Source organism: Coenobita brevimanus, chromosome 32, assembly GCF_032717465.1.
Source record: "Coenobita brevimanus isolate Jiangsu-jjx chromosome 32, ASM3271746v2, whole genome shotgun sequence".
Lineage (NCBI taxonomy): Eukaryota > Metazoa > Arthropoda > Malacostraca > Decapoda > Coenobitidae > Coenobita > Coenobita brevimanus.
Window position 1 is genome coordinate 6,595,571 of NC_136985.1, and position 19,920 is coordinate 6,615,490.

Here is a 19,920-nt window from a genome sequence, read left to right on the forward strand (position 1 = left end):
TCATACAATTTTCGTTCATTCCTGGTACCGACAGAATATTTCACTCAGGAGACAATTTTCAGACTGAGAGGTTAGTTATACTTCATAACGAAGGGGTTAAATTATAGATTCAATTAGATATAACTTCCAAAAACTACATGAAACTGTCTCTTCAGTAGCTAAAGGAAATGTAAAATTATACCCTTGTAGTGTCGAGGGAATAAAGATAATTCATTCTGCCTGATAACTTCAAATGTACTGTGCAGGTACAGCATGTTGGTTCACTTGCCGTACAGTCCTGACGGTGCCCGGGTGCTGCAAGTGGCTTCCTGGTCCCCCACATCAGGTCTACGCTATCTCACACCTCCCACCCTTTTCCCGGAGAAATACACCAAGTAATGTGTACAGATTACTGGCCATTTCAGAACTGGAGTATCTTATGTACTCTGTTGAAATTACTAGGCATTACAAAACACGAAATATATAAGTAATGTATCCAGATTACTCACGAGTATACACTGAGCTATACCCATTTCATTCTAATTTGGCTTTAAACTGTCATCTCTTCATCTTGAATGGGTTTAACAAGAGATTAACACTAGAATATGGTGCTAGTCATGTGAAAGTGTTATGGAAATGAAATAGAGACACAGCTTTGAATTTTTCTGTATCTGAGGTATGTAAAATATGTTGTGAACGGTTGAAAATCTAGTGCAGATTAGTGTAAAACAGGTATAATTTGTGGCTGACAATATACATGTTATGGACAATGTAATCAAAGAGAACATCGAGCCAAGAAACATAGTAATCCAGTAATAATGATAAAAAATTTTCATGGAGAACCTATACTTGTTTTGAATACTACGCAATAGCCTTTATTCCTACAGCATTATCATAGGTTGAATAAAAAGTCACTTCCACCTAATGCTGCACTGCAACTTCCGTCCGATCAGAATATTACATTATTTTTGGCAGTTTCTATGGCGCGACGATAAACGTGACGGCTTTTACATATGAACCCTACTGGCAAGAGTCCATCGAGGGCAACACCACCAGGTACTCAGGCACTGACTACAACCAGCTGGTTACGGTTGCCCAGACCCTGAATTTTACTTTCCGTGTCCTTCCATCACGCAGCTGGAACGAGGTGAGAATTATATACTAGTCTACATTCAAACTTTTGCTGTTACTATCTGTTGCTGTTGTAAAGTAATTAATTTGAATATTACATCGGAGTTTAATATCAGCCTCGTTTTGCAATATTTAGTAGCCCACTCACTTTCTTATGTGATATGTTAGCGATTATTTAATATACGATCTCTACAGAAACTGCATTGTTTTCCACAAAATTAATATTCAAAAAGTATTCACTGAAAGGATTTGGATTTGATCTCAATTTGGCTGCTACTGCCATAAATTTAATTTCAAATAACATGTCATCTCTTTTAAGGTGATGTTCAAACTCAATTCAGCTCCAGTATATCAGTGTTTTACAGTATCATCCTAGATGAAATGTGTAATCATACTGAAACAGCACTTTAACCTTTCCACTGCCCTCAGTGATGATCGATGTCGATCAGTGAAACATACAGTACAAACTGTCGCTGGCATCGGTCTCGTCAGTGCCACCTAAAACTGCATGATAAACCCAGGGATATCCTATTTGGTGTCTTTTATGAACCCTCCGTATGTACATAGATAATTTCAACCATAGTGCACCGCTGTTTGTGAGTGACGTCGTTTTTCTTGATTTGATATGCACCGATGGGTTTCTTCCGACTCTACCTCTGTTTTGATATATATCTCATTATTAACAGGATGTTATTAAATTTATTATTTACAGGATCTTATTATATTTGTTTTCAAAAAGTTTGGTACCGAAAGCAATAATTCATGTTTCATTCTGACTATTTATTCCCTAATTGGTAAAACTAGAAAATTAAAAGAAAATTGCCTTAGATCGTTCATTATCCCTGGACAGTTTGCTGGCTTTGTCCAAGGGATAATTTTGACTCTGTAAGGAGTTCTCTCTCTCTCTCTCTCTCTCTCTCTCTCTCTCTCTTATTCAAAACACAGTGGAGGTAAAGGAATAACTTCCTGTCATCCCCCTGCTTCTTTGTGGCATCATGCTTCTCGCACTTCACTGAAGCGTTGCATATCCTGCCATATTTTACTGACATTTCAAAGATCATAACTCTTTTGAAGTGAAAGCCTCTGTCCCTCCCCAATGACGGAAGCCATATAACATCCGCCAAGCAGTGAACCCTAGTCCCCCTCTCCTGTTTGCAAGTGTTACCAGGTTTTCTCAGTCCTCAAGTATAAAAATGATCAAATCAGGAACTGTCATCATTCTGTATTTCACACTGCCTATGACCTCAAAACTTTAAAACTATGTGTCCAGTCCAGACATCTCGAAATAAACGTGACGAATTTTGTTTTCTTTCTTCCTAGGAAGAACAATACATTATTATACTTGGAGCCTTTGGCTCGTACTTTATTATGCACTAAAATGATCAGTTTCTTTCAAATTAGGAAAGGCATCTTGTTGATGAGATTTAAGGAATGCTACATCATAACTTTTAGTTCGAAACATTTCCGTGAAAGAGTTTATGGTAAAAATGACACACGAGAATATATATATATATATATATATATATATATATATATATATATATATATATATATATATATATATATATATATATATATATATATATATATATATATATATATATATATATAAACTGGGACTTTCATTTCTATATTTTAGTGTTATATTTACTTGCAGGTGACACATCAGGTGCATATTCGTAAATCATTCATGGCAACGGTGATGCATGCTGTTATTCCACAAGATCTAGAGAGGTGAGATTCTAAGCTAAGGGTAACCTTTGCACTGCAGTGTTCACTGTTTTTTTTGGATAATCCAGTTCAATTCCAGATAGTTTTATGCAGCAAAGAAAAGCTGTACATTGTCAAAAGATAGAGATAGCCTATGGAATCTAAAATTGCCTATTGTTTTATTAATGATAGATAACGTAAGTGATGAAAATAATTTTTGAATTTTGTTTTACTTGCTAAAGTGGAGTAACTAGATAATGAACCTGTCAGTGCACAGAAGTCATGAGCATTCTTCTAATGACTGCTTAGAAATATGGAAGTGCATTCTTTTGCTTGTTCTCAGTAATGACACTTCTTTTGGTTCACTTATATTACTAAGCAACATTAGTAAGCCTAAGAAAGTCCAACCCATAATGAAGGGGTTAGAAACTGGCTCGGTTAACTCATCTTTTAAAAAGAATCTTATTTCAATCGATGAAAACAAAAATGTCAGTACCAACATGTTATAGTCTGGCAGTGCGTCCAAGAAGGACTATAGGTTTATCGACGAGAAAAATATTTTACCTGCGCCTAATTCTTGGTTATTTTCGTTTTCCCAACATAATAAACAGGACTTGGAAGGATAGATGGATGGGAAGATGATGATGGAGTTGTAAATAATATACCGTAGCTTCCTGTAGTCTGACAATGTTCGATTGTAAAGGAAATGATCTGGAGGGTATGCCTGGAGCCATGGGAAGATGATGAAGCTGCTAATATAAAAAATATGTAACAGTTCGGTAGTTTCCAGATGGGACTTCAGTTTCAGCTGTAATAATAATAATAATAATAATAATAATAATAATAATATTATTTTTATTTTTATTATTATTATTATTATTAGCTGCAATAGCGAAGCTGATTAAGTTTTCAATTTGTCCGTCTTTCTGTCTGTCTGTCTGTGTTTCTGTTGGCATGATAACTTCGCAACCGCTCAAGATATCATTACAAAATTTTACGGGTCTGTAGTAGATAAAAAATCGATAATGAGTTCGACATTGGTGAAAGTAGGTCAAGATCTGTGTGTCTGTTACCATGATAACTTTGCAACCGCTCAAGATATCATCACAAAATATTACAGGTGTGTAGTAGGGATGAAAACCAACGAGTTAGAAATTGGTTAAAGTAGGTCAAGGTCATATTCCAAGCCGCGCTAGATATGTATCGGCTTACGGCTGGTGTGATTCCCCCACTGGGAGAGCCTCTAGTTATCTCCACCTTACGAAATGGAGCAATAATGTTTTTCCGTGCCTCAGTGTGTGTGTGTGTGTGTGTGTGTGTGTGTGTGTGTGTGTGTGTTCCCATTATATCTCATGAACGGCTTGAACTATCAACATGAAACCTTCAGGGCCTCAAAATATGGCCAAAATATTGGCCGAGTTCAAAAGTCACCACACGGGATCAAGGTCAAGGCCACAAAAATGGCTGTCAAAGGTCAATTACTTTTTATCACCCGCCTTTAGCACCATTATATCTCATGAACGGCTTGAGATATCAACAAGAATCCTTCAAGGTATCGAGATATGGCAAAAATCTTGGCCGAGTTCGAAAATGGGCACTCGGGGTCCAGGTTTAGGTCAGAAACATGGCTGCCAAAAATCAAGTATTATTTACAGCCCTCCTGTGGCACAATAATATCTCATAAACGGCTTGAGCTATCAACATGATACCTTCAGCATATCAAGATATGGCCAAAATCTTGGACTTGTCCAGCAGTATATTCTGGTGGGCAATTAGCATCCGGATTCCGAATGCTTTACTTTCATTCTTAATTACTGCATTATTATTTTTGTTATTATTGGTATTATTATTATTATAACTATTATTATTTTTAATATCAATAATTTATTATTATTATTATAACTGTTCCTCTGTACAAAGGAAAAGGGGAGAGAGAAGTATGTGGTAACCATAGGGGTATTTGCCTTCTTAGTGTGACTGGTAAAATATATGGTAGAATACTCATTGATAGGGTTAGGCATATGACAGAGGAGCTAGTTGGAGAAGAACAAGGGGGATTTAGGAAGGGAAAAGGGTGTGTAGATCAGATATTTGTTCTAAGATGTTTAGTGGAGAAGTATCTAGAGAAGGGAAGGAAAGTGTATGCTGCCTTCATGGACTTGGAGAAAGCTTATGACAGAATAGATAGGCAAGGTATGTGGAAGGTATTAAGAATATATGGAGTGGATGAGAAATTGTTGAGTGCTGTGAAAAGTATGTACGAGGGAGCTAGGGCTACGGTGCGAGTGGATGGTGAGCTGAGTGAGTTCTTTGATCTCAATGTGGGACTGAACAGGGGTGTGTGATGTCTCCATGGCTCTTTAATATATATATATGGATGGGGTTGTAAAGGAGGTGCAAGGTAGGGCAATGGATGTGGGGGTGGCCCTAATGAATGAGGGTGAGATTTGGAAGCTTCCGGTGTTGCTGTTTGCTGATGATACAGTATTGTTGGGTGAAGATGAATGGGAGTTGCAAGGTTTGGTGAATGAATTTGGGACAGTGTGTAGGAGGAGGAAGCTGAAAGTTAATGTAAACAAAAGTAAAGTTATGTTGTTTGGGAGGAATGAAGTCACAGAGTGTGCAGTGAGGTTGGATGGTGAGGATATGGAGAATGTGAGTGCATTCAAGTACTTGGGTAGTGTGATGAGTAAGGATGGAACTTTGGGGGATGAAGTACGTGAAAGGGTACAGCAGGGAAGAAAGGTTGTTGGTACACTGAAAGCAGTGATGAGAAATAGGGAGGTGAGTATGGAAGTTAAGAAGTCACTGCATGATGGTATTGTGATCCCTACCCTGACGTATGGAAACTAGGCGTGGACCTTGCAAGAGGGGAACAAGTCAAGAGTGAGAGCAGTGGAAATGAGTTACTTGAGAGGAGCATGTGGAGTGACGTGGAGGGAGAGGTTGACGAATGAAGAAGTGAAGGAACGTTGTGGGGTAGATGTGGATGTGGTTGAAAAGATTAGGAGAAATACAGTAAGGTGGTTTGGACATGTGGAGAGATTGGAGAATGAAAGACTGACTAAGAGGGTGTACGTAGGTGAGGTGGAGGGAGGGAGAGGGAGGGGTAGACCGAGGATGAGGTGGAGGGATGGAGTTGAGAGGTATATGAGGGAGGGGGGGTGAGTTGGGGGAAGGGTAGTCAAATGGTGGGTGACAGAGTGACTTGGAGGCGTTTTGTCTGCGGCCACCCTTTGCGGGATTAGGGCGTCGGGCTATAGATAGATAGATAGATAGATAGATTATTATTATTATTATTATTTTTTTTTTTATTATTTTTATATCTATTATTATTATTGTTGTTCGAGAACAGATTCTTGCCTATGGTTAGATGGAACAAATGGCTATAACATCTACAAACGTAGCCTCTTTAATTATACCAATGGTTCCAGATTGGATTTCACTTTCGCCTATGATCAAAGTGCTGGTAAATTCGCCATGGCCACGCCGGTCATAACACCCAGTTGGCTGAGCTTCTGCTACCCATTAAGTGGCCAAGTGTGGATCGGTGTCTTGGCTTGTACGCTGACTGTCTGCTTCACACTTGTCAAGGTAAACATGCAAGTGGTCAGGCACGGGCGCATCCAGTATTAGTAATAACAGGCAGCAGAAAACGGTTCCTTATGTTATTATTATTATTATTATTATTGTTGTTGTTGTTGTTGTGGTTGTTGTTTATCATAAATAAGATAGACGTGGGACATTCTCAGTTAGCAGCCCAGGGCCGTCTTCCAGTGTTAGTTACACATACGAAAATATATTTTCACAAGGCAATGCTTCAGTTTAGCACTTTCAGGATTTTTACACAAATGTGCTTTACTCTAGCGAAGCACAATATTGTTCTTCAGTTTAGCGAAGTCCCGTATGGTGCCAAATATGTCTGTTGCCATTGTTCTTTATTGTTTTATACTCACCGAGGACAATGATGCATTTAACCCTCTCATGGTCGCGTTTTCTTGTTCTTCCCTTTTATATCACATGAGCCAACAGTATATGATTTTTATTTAGGTGAATGTGTCAATGGAGACAGTTGCTTATTCTGGTACCATGAACACTCCCTTGGTCAGGCTAATTCTATTATCTTTTCCAGTTACCTCCAGACGATAGGTTCAAGTGAGTGTTTAACATGAGACTCACAGGTGAAAATCAGAGCGAGCGATAAAGAAGTGTAATGGAAAAATATTAGTTACATTTTACAGCTATAAGTATAACGACTCTTCTTGGATGATGTTAGATTCATGCAATAAGAAATTAAAAAATATATATTGCTGTTTTTATACAACATATCCTTAAACACTTTGCTGGAATACATATTTATGGTATAGATGAGTAAAGAATGGATTCGGATTGTTACTGCCACCCCGAGCCTATATATACTACAGCCACCACTGTCATGTAAGTGGTGGGCTACTTCACACTTGTTGATTTCTTGAAACCACAACATGGAATTATTAATTAATTTTGCTTTCATACAGTTTTAATTTGGTCTGCCTTTTTCGACGAAGAAAGAACTATAGCCATTCCTAATCAAATGAACTCTAAAATAATGAATAATAAATCATACCCTCACTATGACCAATATCTGACTATTCCATGACATTTTCACTCTTTTACAGCGTGCTATATGTAGCCGAAAAATTACATTAAGAAATGCAGAAAAAGATCAAATTTACTTTACGAAACTGGACAGACCAAGCAGCTCCGCAAAAAATAAAAAATAAAAAAAAATAATGTTCGAATGACCTCATTAGAATTGTGTCTTCCTGACGGTAGCAGATGCGAGGAGGTGCACTTTCTATCATGGCTCGTATTATCAAAACCATTCCACTGTCCGAAACATCACTGCTCGCCCCTATGACACAATAATGAAACAGCTACACATTCATATCATTGTATATGTACGTATATCACTGTATATGTATGTTTTACAGATTACGAGGAGGAAAACGTGGCAAACGCGGCATGGAGTGCTGAGTACTGGGTCGGTGGTGCTGGAGTCTGTGGGCACCCTGTTGGGCCAGGGACTGTACGGACGCCTCTCAACCAGCCAGTCCAACCACATCCTGGTCGGCACTTGGTTGTTCTTCAGTGTGGTGGTTGGCACAGCATATCGAGCCAGCCTCATGGCTTCCCTCACCCTCCCAAGGATGCCACCCAGACCAGAGACAGTTGAGGAGCTGGTCAAAGTAGTTGACAGGTGAGATATCGAAGAACAAACGTTTGGATGCAAAGGTGTTGGATGAAATTGAAACGTTAGTTAATGCTGCGCCCTTTGGTTATGTTCTATCACTGCATCAAAGATCTTAAACCCCCAGTACTATTTTCCTCCTCATTCACCAACACATCACACAGTGAATTAGTTTTCACACAGCAGCTGGTGTTTTATTGAAATCCTTCGATACGGTACTTTCAGCCTTGATTGTTCAGAAGCAGGGCAACACTGAAAGATTCAATAAATGGTGTTCTCAAGTACCACGTAATACATCATCCGGGTTTACTTTTTTCTTCTTTTTTTTCTTTGCTTTTGTGCTCACCGCTGTCGCAACCTTATTCACTTCCACAAGCATTGTTCTCCAGAGACATCACTGCCGTACGGTCTTTCGCTTATGCTTCCTCCACTGTCTGCCTTTAATACGTGGACCAGATTGGCACATCCTATAGCACTTTGGAAATTATTCAGTTCATAGCGTATCATATATTCAGACAGTTATATAACTTTATTTTTATTATTCCTATACTATAATAGGATAAATGCAAGGAATGTGCTGTAATAAACGGTAGACAGAAAGACCAAATAAATACACTATAGCTCAATAGGTCTTTCAGTTAAACTTGCCCCAGTTATTTTTTTTTTTTTTATCTGTAGCTTATTTCACGAAACTCAGTGGCAGGAAGAGACAATACTACATCTTGCTTTCTTTCCATAGCACTTCTTCGTGACTAGCATCATATCTTGGTTTTAATTAATTGTCACAAGTTAGCATTCGAGATGCAAATATGACATTTTTAGGCCAATTTTAAAGTTAATAAAAATAAATAAATAAATGTATCTTGAAATTAAGCTTTGGTGTTGCGTTATTCTAGGGGCCTCAGTAGTAATACTAATTAAACAATTTTTATTTGTACATGTTACAGGGTGACAGCAAGATCTTCTGGTGGTATATACACGAAGTTCTGGTTAACCTCGGAATCAAGTGCCTTTAGAGAACTTGGGAGCATGATGGTCGAGGGAGATGATATGGACGGACTCAACGCAGCTCTGAAGATGAAGTGAGTTGGTTTTACTTACAGTGATACTTTTTTTTTTTAAATAACAGAACAGAGAAAAGAAAAACAAATGACAAAAAATCCATACACCACATTACTGGTCTCCTCGATTCATAAAAATCTGTAACAGTTGTGCTTGAACAGCTGAAGGTTGAAGTTTGGGGGGAAACAACTCTTGGAAAGCAAGTTGCAAAGATATGCAGTTCGGGGAATAAAAGATTTCTGATAGGCTGAAGTTCTGCAATATGGCACTGTGACATTCCAGTCATGAGAGCTACCAGATGTCCATGTAGCTCAAGGGAAGGTATGGAGAAATGGCACAATGGATGCAACTTCGTCTGAGCATTTGCCATATAAGTATCTCTAAAATAATGGAAGGTAGGAAATACTCCTTCTTACCTGTAGGGGAGGAAGTCTGTTTGTAATATCAAGCTTACTGATATTTCTAAGAGCTTTATTCTGATTTTGTCTAGTTCTTTTAGTGCAACCTGTCCACTTTCATTCCACAAGGGTGAGCAGTATTCCAGCTGAGAGTGCACATGACTCTTATAAACTATAGCTAAATGCTCATCAGTGAAGAAACTACGAACTCTGTACAATAATCCAAATTTCTCTGAGGCAGCTTTAGCAAATGATCTGACATGAGAGGTCCAGCTGAGGGCATTGTTAAGTGAAACACCGAGAATTTCAGTACTTTTGCAGATAGGAATATTAGTAGCACTGAAGATATTATAGGAATCTGGCACTGTCTGTCTATCAGTAAACTGTATATATTTGGTTTTTCTAGCATTAAATGAGACAAGGTTATTTTGTCCCCATTCAGTCATCCTAGATAAGTCTTGATTTATGGAGATGGCTGTACTGAGTTGTGAGTTAGATTAAAATTTGTGAATGGATATTTAAGAGTGAATGAACTGTGAAGTGTTGAGTCATCTGCATACGAATGAATTGATTATGAGTGACATATGAGATCATTAATATGAATTACGAATAGGGTTCGAGCCAGAACTGATCCTTGTCGCACGCCGTTGGTCAATGAAGGATATTTGAATATACATCATCTACTTTATATTTCTGTCGCTGAAATATGAGGAAATCAGAAAAACAAAAAATGTTAGTACATCGATAGGGAGTTTACTGTAGACAGCAGTGAATGGTGCCACATTCTGTCAAAAGCTTTAGAAATATCAAAGGCTACTGCATCAGTTTCTCCATGTTGGTCAACTGATTGATGGATGGTGTGAGTCAGGAGACTGAGTATATCAATAGTGGATCTTTCGTGGCGAAAACCATACTGCTTATCACTAATTAAGTTGTTGAATTCAGTATGTTTAATTATGTGCTTATTCACTTCAATTTCAAATACTTTACCAAGAGAAGACCTGATCGATATTGGTCTGTAATCACAGGGGTCACAGGAACTTCCTTTTTTCAGAACTGGTTGGTATTGGCTTCTTTCCAAGAATTAGGGAATGAAGAAGTACGTAAGCATAGCCTGAATAATTTAACTAGAACATAAGCAAGTTCTGGGGAGCACTTTTTCAAATCAATTGGAGGAATTCGACCTGGGCCTGGAGCTTTGTTGGTTGGTAAATTATCTAGGATGGATTGTATGTATCTAGTCCGTAATTTAGAGTAAGTGGAGCAATTACGGGAGAAAGAAGTTCTAGTACCGGGACATTGTAGCTGACTTCTTGTATCGTAGCAATTCTTGCAGGTGTACTAGTAAGGATATTCGCTTTACCACGTGAGTCATTTGGAATGTTATCGTCTGAAGATTTTAGTGGGGGAATGGGTGATGACTTGTTACATAATTTTTTGGTATTTCGGAGATACGTTGACTGACATATGATAATTAAAGTTACTGGGATGCTTGCATGAATAAATCTGATTCTTTAATGTATGTAAATCTTTTGTCATATACATTTGCAGTAGAAAAAATAACTATTGTACTGTATATGAACAAGTGGAAAAGAAAAGAAAAATGTACCGGCATTATCAATTATTTACAAGTATTTTTTGTTCTTTACATACCGGATATTATACATTGTCTTAAGTTACTGTTCCAGGAAAGATAATTTAATATCATGATTTTTTAAAATGTGTCCGAATCAGGGTGTAAGCACCAGACCCCGTTCCTTGAGATCCAGCAGTCCCTCTACGGACTGCTCCATACACCTTCACATGTCACCACTTCGGCACTAACATCAGCCATCCATATTTAAAACATGCTAAGGCTGCCTCACACAGGACTGGTGTACTGGTATCAGCGAGGTTGTCGTTTCGACATGTTAGCGGGTCTGATAGCAGATCAGTAAAGTCTGCTTTTTAACGAATTTCAAATCCATAAACTGTTGCCTGTTTTTTTAATATCGACGGGCTTTTTTGCGAAGTGCGGTGACTGAATTCAGTAGAGTTTTGTGAATCTTGTTTAAATTTATTTTGTGGGTAATTTGTACCTTATCCAATGACATATTTTGGCAGGCGATTAGCATTCGGCCCTCGAATGCATTTGTTTCATTTATTCATGTTTCCTCAGACGACATTGTTCGGCTTTAGGCAGATCTCTTGTCATGAAGGGGTAAATGGATGTCCGATCCGTCCTCACCTGTTTGAAAAATCTCTCCAGACCTGAATGCCATTGCTTGGATATTGCATGGTTGAAAAGTCAAGTGTCAGCGGACTGAAGGTAACAGTAGAACGTAGGGGTCTCGCTAGTGCTTCTGTCAACTGTATTTATTCTCGACCATTTATAGCAGTGACTTCCATGTGATGTAATTACTTAAAACAATTACTTATTATCCGGAGATGACAAACTATAATTCTGTATGGAGATAATTTGTTTGGTATTTTGACCTCACAAAGAGTCATGGCAATAGTTTATGAACAAATAAAGCTGGAGGAACACAAATTATAACTATAACTGAGCAAAACTTATGAAGATTTTTTTCTCTTCTTTTGTAATTTTTCACAATATTTCATAAACACATTTTTGCCTATGGTTCTGGATTTCCAAAACTTTATCATACTGATCCGAGAGTTTAAAAAAATGCAGGTAAGCACACTGATACAATTTTCCAGAATAGCGAAAAAGTACTTCTTTTATATTTAGTCTGTTCTCAAAATAATGCATCTCATTCAGACACAGGCCGTATTCTTGTTGGGTAAGAAAGCTCCCTAGCACATCATTCGTAGCAATTTATTTTTGGATGTGGCTGATTAATATCCTTTTGTACGTTATTTATGCAAAGTACGGCGATGTTTGGAGGATTCATATAACACGAAGTATAACAGTAAAGTGCAATAAGCAAAATAAATTGCTTAGGAAATGATGTTGTGGAGCTTCCTTAGCCAACGACAATACGGGCCACAATAGCTATTCAAACAGTGACCCCTGTTATATGAAGTGAGTCTGTTATATGTCATGCAGAGTGAACTTAGAGTACTATCTGGCATTACTGTCAGTTATTACAGAGAGAAAATACGACACGTTTATAAATGATATTTTCCCTTTGCAATAAAATATTCGGTGGAATAGTGACAGGAACCTCTAAACGAAGAAACTGTGGACTAAATCGCCACAGTCCAGGTTAGTTTTCATGCTACATTTGTTCACCAAATACTTTATGTTAACATCTTACGATCCCCACACGATTATAGTGAAGACCTTTAGAGGATGAAAAGCCAGATACAGCTTTCAATAATCCCTTCATATTAGGCTGAATACAGTGATCTGACTTTAAGTGGAACTAAATAGGAAATGCGTCCTACAAGTAAAGGAATTAAGAGAAACTTTGAAAATGAAAGACTTGAAAAAAAAACAAACAAACAAACTAAGATGTTGTACAGCCGTTGTTTAATCCTTTCATTGTCCATATGTCTCTCATCTGAATAAATATTTCTTGGTTTGAGCCTAAATGAACCATTATTTATGTCCTTACTTGCAGAAGTGGTTCATTCACGTGAAGTTGTTTGTTAGCACTGAATATGATTTTATCGTTTTTTACCTTTTAATATTAACAACCAGTTGAAAAGCCATTTGTCAGCTGAATTTGAAGGAGAAAAAAACATGTAGATGGTTTGGCATGTGACAAAGCGCCCGGATTCCAGAGGACTGAATGATGTACGAATGATTATGTGACCCATTCTGCTGGCCATGCTATGCAATATTCTCCCAGTACCGAATATTCCGGCTTATTATATCATACCTCATGCTGTTTCTAGGTGGCGAAAGCGTCTGGGTTAATTCTAATTTTATACTATTTTTTGTGTTTATTTCAGGAGTGCCCATCTTGGTGCCCGTCTAACCCTGCAGCAGATGATATCCCGGAACTTTGCTAAACTAGATGGCACTTCCCCCTTGTATATAGGCAAGGAAAAGCTGCTACAGTTTTCGTTAGCCTGGCCAGTCCCTCATGATGCCCCCTACACACCTCAGATTGATAAATGTCTGAGGATTATATCGCAGGTGGGTAAGAGAATTTTATCTTCTGGCTTAATATGTTTTATACACGAAATCTGAGTCACAATAACTTAAGATAGCAATATTTTTAAAGATATCATTGTAGTAAAAAAGTTATTTATTTCACAAGAATGATGTCTTATATATTCTGTTTTTGCAACCTCCAAGCACTTTTACCCAGTTGCAGACAAATCCCTAGTAGTGAACGAGTCATCACTAATTCCAAGTCTTCCAAGAGTTATATCCTGAGATGATTAAAAATTTTCCGTAGATGACAAGAGAATTAAACTGAATAATTGGAAATATATATTGTGGCGCTGCAACAGCTCGATTATGTGATGAGGAATAAACGTTAAAACCTGTGTAGGCTACTCAAAGTCGATGCCTCTAACAAGGAAAAAATGGCAACACAGTAAGTCAATCATGAATCAACTATAAAAGGTGTTAGAAGTTCACATCTTTAACCCACTAGCTCCCAAAGTTCCTGTGGGAGTGATTTTGGTGGCAGTGTACTAAGCTTACTACCCTCCGCCTATTGGCACATAGTCGCGAAGCTCATAGGTCCCTACAGTGGGGTTCCCTTCTTTATTAAAATCTGAAAAGCCACCGCAAGTATGAAGGACAGTGAGAAGGAACCATCCGTCCTGCCATGCCTATGGAGAAACCTCCACCACGGGTCCCCCAGACTCGGACATAGGACTAGCATGTGATGGAAAGTAAGGGGAACAAAGCAATCAGCACAATACGCTTGAGCCCCACCACACATTAGGAACTCATGACTATGCCATGAGTGCCAGTGCGTAACTGGGCAACAGCCACCTGCAATCGCTAAGACATGGAGGGGAGAACCCTCCATACTAGCACCCTCTGAAAAACATCCCTTAATTTATTATTAACAACAGCATCCCACAGGCTTTGTCAGCCATTAAGAATCACATACTTCAAGTCTGGTCTCATATCGGAAGCAGGATGGGAGTAGTTGGCAGGGGTCATCGAGAAGAAACAGATTTTGCAAGTGTATCTTCCATCTAACTGCCGTCCACACTGACATGCGAATGAACCCTTGCCTTACTCGAGAACGGCAAGGACAGGGGATGAGCTGAATTAAATTCTAATGTAAAATTAGTGGAATTTAGAAAAATTCCTGCCATTGCAAAATCTGGGAATTTCACCCCAAACCTGATACCAGTGTCTGACTCTGAACCATCTGTGTATACAAAGACGGTTTCTCTGTGAACTGACGAATGTTCCTAAACAGCTGATGGAGAGCCCAAGAAGAGGCAGAAGACTTCGTAACCTCAGAATCCATGCACACCTGCACCTTAGGAAGGCACCATGGGGCGATTTTTCTGAGCTGGACAGGACAGACATAGTGCAGAGAAACCTACATCTTTCATAATCGACCTGGCCCAGTACGCAAAGGAATGTGGAGTGCAACGATGAGAATGAATAAGTGTGTCATTTTGAACCATATTTATATACAGGGAGGGGTGCCTCTGTGAATGGAATGTTCCAAAAAGAGCTGATGGCTGATGAAGCATCAGAGAAGAGAAAGAAGATTTAGTATCCTAAAAATCCCTGCACACTTGTCCCTCGGGAAGGTACCATTGTGCAATTCTTTGTAACCGACTGGGGCAGACAGGCTATGCAGAGAGACCCAAATCCCCCATAACCCTGTACCCAAAGGAATGTGGAGTGTGAGGATGAGAAACATGATACTGGAAAAATTACTGCCATGATACACAAGCAGCAATAAACGACTCTGGAATATATCTTACGCGTTTCCGGCAACAACTGATTAGCCACTTGTGCTGTACACAAAAGGAAGGAACATCAGCCTGCACAACCTAGGAATTGGGTAGGATATGAAAGCACCAGTGACAAGACACAAAACTGCATCATGCAAAGGGCTGAGGACACTAAGTTGCGGTACAGCACGGAAGGCGTAGACCTCGTAACGATGGGCAAGCTTAGATCCCACTAAGGCTTGATACAAGTGAAAGAGTGTACTCTGACCAGCACCCCACTAGGTGTGAGATATAAAGACAGTACCTTCAAAAAATTCATTGCTCGCATACATGACACAGAGAAGTTTGAAATGTAACACTCAAGTAACCTGACAGTCAAAGAAACTTAGTCTTCTCCATGCACTGTAGCAGTTGCCAGCCCCTTTATTCTATATAAGTGGATTGCTACACTCATGCTTGAAGAAAAATGGAAAGCTCCCCAGTCTACCCAGCTGGCGACCCTTTCCAGCACCAGCTGCATCCTCCTTTCAATAGCACACATCTAGGAACCAGATAACCATATCACTAGGTCATCCACATAAAAGGAAGAAGACATCCTCTGTGGCAGGGAATCAAGTATGTCATTGATGGCAACAGCATTGTCAAGGGGTTTTTATAAAATATCACGGGGTTTTTAAAATAAATGCTATTAATATTATTTAATTCATAATAATATTCAATAATATTGAAGAGTAGGGACAATGATTGTCTTACTAAATCAAGCAATGATTCTTTACGCTGACTTCTTCGCACGATTCTCTAAGAACGAGAATTGATAAACTTCCTCAACAGTACACAGCAGAGACTAATTACTCAGTTGCTGTTTCTTAGTACTGTTAGCCTCTGGAGAAAGTTACTTCACCCCTGACAATAAATAACTAATACTAATAATAATATCAGGCTCTTGCTGGTGCTTCACTCCTAGGAGGCACAATGGATTTTAAGTTTAATACAAGACTGGCCTAAGTACCAGTTATGAATAGCAAAACGTTTATGCAACCTAGGAGCTATATGGAAAATAAGCTTAATTGTGGAGAAATGAAACAAGACTTTTACATTACATTAAGCTCAAGAAAAAGAACTGTTAAATTTATTGATTACAAAAATAAATTTAACGTTACATTTCAAATCAAATTAATGAGATCGCACTCACTCACTCACACACGAGCTAAATTCTTACGCCTAGAAAAACACAACATGTGGCGCAGCCGGCCACCATGTAAAGAAACAGCACACTTAACTAAACTCTTAAACCTAGGAAAATACAAAAATGAAATACTGGTCGATGAATGCAGTGTATCACCCAAAGCTGGAGAGCTAAGGGTGGGAGCTTGGAGAAACTGTGTCAAGCGGAGTCTGGGTACTAGCTGACCTCTCTCTACTCCCACTTCTGGAGCACAGGACCTCTCTCCGTCACAGCAAACACTCGACTGACTAAGTCGTGGGAAACAAAAGCAGAGCACTAGGCCGCATTTTTCTAACGGTCGAGTGAGCGAAACGCGCCCAAAACAAATCGCTCAGCGGAAGCGCTAATGTCTCACACAAAGACGATCACGTATGACAGTGAAAAATTGATTTGACAAAGCTTCCGTCCGAATGAGCGGTTAACTGAACTATACACAGTGAATTTTCCACTAATAGTTCGTGGCTTCTCACAAAAGGGAAATGTCGCGAATTTGATTCGTGACATTACGCCCCTACAAAATTAAATTTTTTTGTTATGGGAAAAAAATTTGTCGATATATATATATATATATATATATATATATATATATATATGTACACATCCTAACTCAGTCACACAAGATTCACACTGTGGTGTGTGTGCTATCCTGCTACAGGAGAAAGTCGCAGTCGCCAGTGAGCGAAAAAACCTCGTATTTACGTTAATAGATGCAAGCTTGAGGGAAAAACTCCGTGACGACGGTGAAAATCCTGTACTCAGGTCAAACTGAGCGAAAATTCGCTACATTTACACTGACAACTAATTGTTGTGTAGCGTGGTGTATGTAATACACGGTGTAGGTGTGACAGTTGTAGTGTAACTGTACCTATGTGTAAAATGACACAGTAAATAATAATATGACAACGAAGGCAGAGGAGAAGAGGCGGCAGCGTGCGGCAGATGATCAGCTGGCCCGCACAGCAAAACTGCTACACCCACTGCTGTACCTGCAAAACCAATTAAGGTGGAGCATCAAAAGTGTCAATGAGACAAAATTCTTATTAAGTTACAATTACTCACTCTGCCTAGCAATCAGTACATGCTACGAAAAGTACGCTTTGGCTGAAAAATACAAGTGACAGCCTAACCTTTGTACATTCGAGGTCGCCATTAATTATAGCACACGATTACTGTCTGCAAGTTGAGAATCCTTGTGCAAACTCGGGTCTTCCATAGCCTCGAACTGCACACGGGTCCTCAACCTGTGCCATAACCTACAGTACTTATATTAATATCGGGGAGCTGAGAATCCTTGTGCAAACTCGGGTCTTCCATAGCCTCGAGTTGCCTCTGCGGAGTTCTCACTTCCCTCTTTACCTACAGTACTTATATTAATATCGGGGAGCTGAGAATCCTTGTGTAAACTCGGGTCTTCCATAGCCTCGAGTCGCCTCTGCGGAGTTCTCTCACGAACTTCCCCCTTAACCTACAGTATTTATATTAGTATCGGGGAGCTGAGAATCCTTGTGCAAACTCGGGTCTTCCATAGCCTTGAGTCGCCTCTGCGGAGTTCTCTCACGAACTTCCCCCTTAACCTACAGTATTTATATTGGTATCGGGGAGCTGAGAATCCTTGTGCAAACTCGGGTCTTCCATAGCCTCAAGTCGCCTCTGCGGAGTTCTCACTTCCCCCTTAACCTACAGTACTTATATTAGTATCGGGGAGCTGAGAATCCTTGTGCAAACTCGGGTCTTCCATAGCCTCGAGTCGCCTCTGCGGAGTTCTCTCTTCCCCCTTAACCTACAGTACACGTGTATGTACAGGCCCTGGACATACTGTGTCCTGTGGGGCCAACAAGTGAGACGTCAGGTCTACACTTTTGACTGGGAACCAGGCTGGTCCTTGGATTACTCAAATCTCTGAGGATGCCTATCACGGAACCCAGCATACAACAACTGCCCATGTTAGTCAGCAGTTAGCAGGCGAGACATCAGGTCTGCACCTACGTTATCACTTCCCTTGATGTATCTCACAACAAGGTTAAACTGCTGTAAATACAGTGTCCAGCGTGTCAATCTTGCATTAGCCGTCTTGGTCATGCTAAGACTAGTGAGTGGCATATGGTCAGTTTCCAGAGTAAATGATGCCCCAAATAAATAATAATAATATTTTTTAACACCATCAACCACAGCCAAGAGTTCTTTCTCAACAGTACTGTAATTCCTCTCGGCGGGTTTTAGCCTACAGCTGTGGTATGCCACTGGGAAGATTCCACCTTCCGATTCCTGCATCAATACGGCCCCTACTCCATCTTGTGAAGCATCAGTGCGCAGAATGAAAGGTTTGCTGGAATCAGGCAACTGCAAGATAGGCTCCTTGCACAACATATTCTTGAGGGTGGCAAAAGATCTCTCTTGCGCTTCTCCCCATTCAATGGTGTTTGGAGCATATTTCCGTAGCACTTTGTACAACGGTTGGGCAATGAGAGCAAAGTTGGGGATAAAACTCCTATAATATCCCACTAGGCCAAGAAATGCCCTAACCTGTTTCTTGGTCACGGGTCTCGGGGCTTCTCTAACCTTCCTGATCTTGTCACCCTGACACCTGCAGTAATTGTTGCCAACAATATGACCGAGGAACTCCACCTCACTGTGAGCAATCTTGCATTTGCTAGGCTTCACAGTCATGTTGAAACTCTGGAGTCTACTGAAGACAATTTCCAAGAGTCTGAGGTGCTCCTCCAACATGGCGGAATGAACGAGGAAATCGTCAACGAACATCTCTACTCCTACAATACCATGGAGCACTTGTCTTATGGCACGATTGAATACTGCTGGGGAATTGGTAAGTCCAAATGGGAGGACTTTATACTGGTACAACCCCCTAGGAGTAGCAAAGGCAGTGAACTGACGACTCTCAGGATGAAGGGGAATCTGGAAGAATCCCTTCGCTAGGTCGAGCTTCGTGAAATATCGTGACCCTGCCAGCTTGGAGAAGATGGCAATATTGTCACCCATTGGCTCAGCATCCACTTTGGTGATTGCATTGAGCCTTCAATAGTCGCCACAGATCCTGACTCAACCATCTTTCTTGCGGACTACTACCATCGGACTACAGTAAGGAAATGAGGACTTTTCGATAATGCCTCAGTCTCCATGTCAGCAATTTCCTTATCTACTGCATCCTGTAGTCGCATAGGAATCGGATATGGCTTAACCTTTATAGGAGCATTGCTGGTCAACTCAATTTTATGACACGCAACCTTTGCAAGTCTAGGTTGGTCTGAGAAGACATCAGCATACTGACAAAGCAGTGACCATAAGGCAATTTAGGTCTCCTACTGCTAAGTCAGGGTTAAGCAAAACATCTTCGACAG

The 19,920-nt window shown here is 39.8% G+C and overlaps 1 protein-coding gene across 1 annotated transcript in view; it reads left to right on the plus strand.

The window, feature by feature from the left end:
- Positions 1-252: 252 nt before the first annotated feature.
- Positions 253-19,920, plus strand: part of LOC145395626 (ionotropic receptor 21a-like) — a 68,073-nt gene continuing 48,405 nt past the window's right edge. Inside the window, exons 1-7 of the mRNA XM_080269193.1 lie at positions 253-374; positions 955-1,126; positions 2,768-2,844; positions 6,255-6,414; positions 7,794-8,059; positions 8,998-9,132; positions 13,411-13,597. Of these exons, the coding sequence (XP_080125319.1) occupies positions 253-374; positions 955-1,126; positions 2,768-2,844; positions 6,255-6,414; positions 7,794-8,059; positions 8,998-9,132; positions 13,411-13,597 (1,119 nt within the window). The remainder of the gene's footprint in view (positions 375-954; positions 1,127-2,767; positions 2,845-6,254; positions 6,415-7,793; positions 8,060-8,997; positions 9,133-13,410; positions 13,598-19,920) is intronic.